This window comes from Gymnoscopelus braueri, assembly GCF_963280865.1.
Source record: "Gymnoscopelus braueri genome assembly, chromosome: 20".
NCBI classification, from domain to species: domain Eukaryota; kingdom Metazoa; phylum Chordata; class Actinopteri; order Myctophiformes; family Myctophidae; genus Gymnoscopelus; species Gymnoscopelus braueri.
In genome coordinates this window covers 42246309-42248808 of record NC_137622.1, presented here as the reverse complement: position 1 = coordinate 42248808, position 2500 = coordinate 42246309, and the positions used below count along the sequence as shown (strand labels likewise).

General features: G+C 40.9%; 1 protein-coding gene across 4 annotated transcripts in view; it reads right to left on the bottom strand.

Moving 5' to 3' along the window:
• LOC308075428 (F-BAR and double SH3 domains protein 1-like) overlaps positions 1-2500 on the bottom strand; it is a 22081-nt gene that overhangs the window by 12770 nt on the left and 6811 nt on the right. For all 4 annotated transcript variants that reach the window (XR_013932197.1, XM_080415307.1, XM_080415305.1 and 1 more), the window contains exons 6-7: positions 2239-2375; positions 263-326 (exon numbers count right to left, since the gene is read on the bottom strand). Coding sequence is in view for 3 of the 4 variants with exons in the window: in XM_080415307.1 (XP_080271433.1) it covers positions 263-326; positions 2239-2375 (201 nt within the window). In the remaining variant the exon portion in view is untranslated. The remainder of the gene's footprint in view (positions 1-262; positions 327-2238; positions 2376-2500) is intronic.

Genomic DNA, 2500 nt, shown 5'->3' with positions numbered 1-2500 from the left:
TACAAATGTTCGCTTAAAAAATATATTATATTCAAAGATTTGCACAAATAGTGCGGCACTATGAGCTTGTATATCTGCTATTTTTGAATAGCCAAAGTATAAAAAGTGAAAGTGGTTTAAATTATTGTGATGCCATATTAACAAATTTGGCTGACGATCCCCTGGAAACACCCCCCCCCCCCCCCCCCCCAAGGACCCCTAGGGGTCCCCTAGACCCCACTTTGACAACCAACGCTTTACATCTCTAGTAGAACCCCAGTACCTTGGTGCTCATCTTGTGCAGGCCTGTTCTGAAGTGGAAGATTCCATGGTCAGTCTTCTTGGCTCTGGGTAACAAAGTGAAAACATGGTTAAAGGTCCAGTGCATACATGGGCAACTGGCGGCCCGGGGGCCACATGCGGCCCCCACCTTCACTTAATGCGGCCCACAGGTTAATATTCAGAATACTGATATATTATTGATTTCAGCTGTTATGATTCCAAACATGCAAACATGACCCGCTTTAATTACTTCAGTCTATATTAGTAGCTTTATGTATCGGTATTTAAGTTAATAAAGTTACCTTAAAGTATAACTAAATCTATTTGAAATAAAATAAAAAGGTTACTTTTCAGGATTCCAATAAAAAAATTTGCAAAAATAGCAGATCTACAAGCTCAAAACGCGTCGCGATGCAACGTGTTTTGAGCTTGTAGATCAGCTATTGTTGCTACTTTTATGTGACATACTAGAACGGCGTTAATTTACGAAAAAAAAGTTAAATTGTGGAGATAAGAGGTTTCTGCCCGACGGCAACGAAATATAGTGGCCCTCTCCGTCATCAAAGTTGCATCACCCCTGGTCCAGTGTAATGACATTTTTGGTCATTTTATTTTGAGGCCTCGCAAGTCAGATTAACTCATTCACTGCCACTGACGTAAAAAACGTATTTTTTTTCCAATTACCAAATCTGCCACTGACGTAAAAAACGTAATTTTGCATTTTTTTTAATTATTTTTTTCTCACCTTCCTTCATCTCTCGAAGTGACACATTTCATTGTAGCACACCCGGATACGGAAATGACGTCAATCGAAGATTTTCGTTTCCGCCCGCTTCCTGTTTAAGTCCCCCTCTAAAACGGTCTTTTCTCGGCTTTGCCTTTCTCCGCCGTGGAATGCTTTTTAGAAACGCTGTTTTGAAACTGCTACTGCTGCAAAATGGAATGTAGCCGATTGAAAATGTCTTCTCTGGGCCACTCACACAACTACCCTGTGTGTCTACAAACAGTTGAACACGCGATCATAAGGGATTTAGCGAGTTCTGTGGCGAGGTGAAAAAGTAAGTGAGTTTTCCGTTCACATGGCGATACATGGTGTTTTTACACTGGGCCGGAGGAGAAGGACTCCGCCCCGATCGGAATGTTTGTTGTCTGAGCGGCGTGCACGACTCGCCTGTGTGTTTAGAAACGATTGCACTTGCGATCATAATGATTAAGAAACACTAAACTTTATAAAAAACACTAAATCGCTGGCAGTGGGCAAACACAGCCAGAAATAAGTCTGGCAGGGAATGAGTTAAAATCAGCTGTGTCTGTGTCTGCAGCTATGGGAATCACACAGGTGAACAAAATCAAGATTCATTTATATTCATGAAAGTGCATCTATGTCATCACGCTGCACGTTTTTGTTCACAGGATGTAATTAAGATTGGCTTTTTGGGGACTTTTGATATAAAAATACATGTTTTAATACTTTTGTTAGGTATGCCCACATCATGACCACGAATATGCTCTAAAACTGTGAAAAACTTATTTGTCATTCCACTAGACCTTTAACATTCGCATTGTGACACATTGTGAGCTTGTAGATCGGCTATTTTCAAATGACGATGTAGGGCTGAAGTGGTTACTGTATGTTTTGTAATAATAATCACAATCTACAAAGTAACTAGTAACTAAAGCTGTCAGATAATTGTAGTGGAGTAAAAGTACAATATTTGCCTCTGAGATTTAGTGGAGTAGAAGTAAAAGTATTGGAAATTGGAAATACTCCAGTAAAGTACAAATATTGCAAAATTGTACTTAAGTACAGTACTTGAGTACATGTGTACTTAGTAACTTTCCACCACTGTTTAGGACCCACACCTGGATCTATGTATATCGTTGCTGTCGGGCATATCTCTCCATATTTGAACTATTTATGTAACACACACACAGTAACACACTGTAACACACTGTAACACACTCACATAGACACACCTGGCTTGTGCGTCGGCAGCCTTCTCTCTGGCCGTGGCAGCGATGTGACTCAGCTGGTGGTAGCTCTTCTTGACCCTGTGCAGCTCCCGTAGCACCTCCACCACCTCCCCCTGCACCCTCTGCAGCTGCTCCAAGCCCTGGCACAAACAGTTTACAGTTTACAGTTTAGACATTTAGCAGACGCTCTTAATCCAGACCAATTTACAGTAAGCAAGGACACAGGATAAAACATCATAATACATCATAATAGACATAATACATC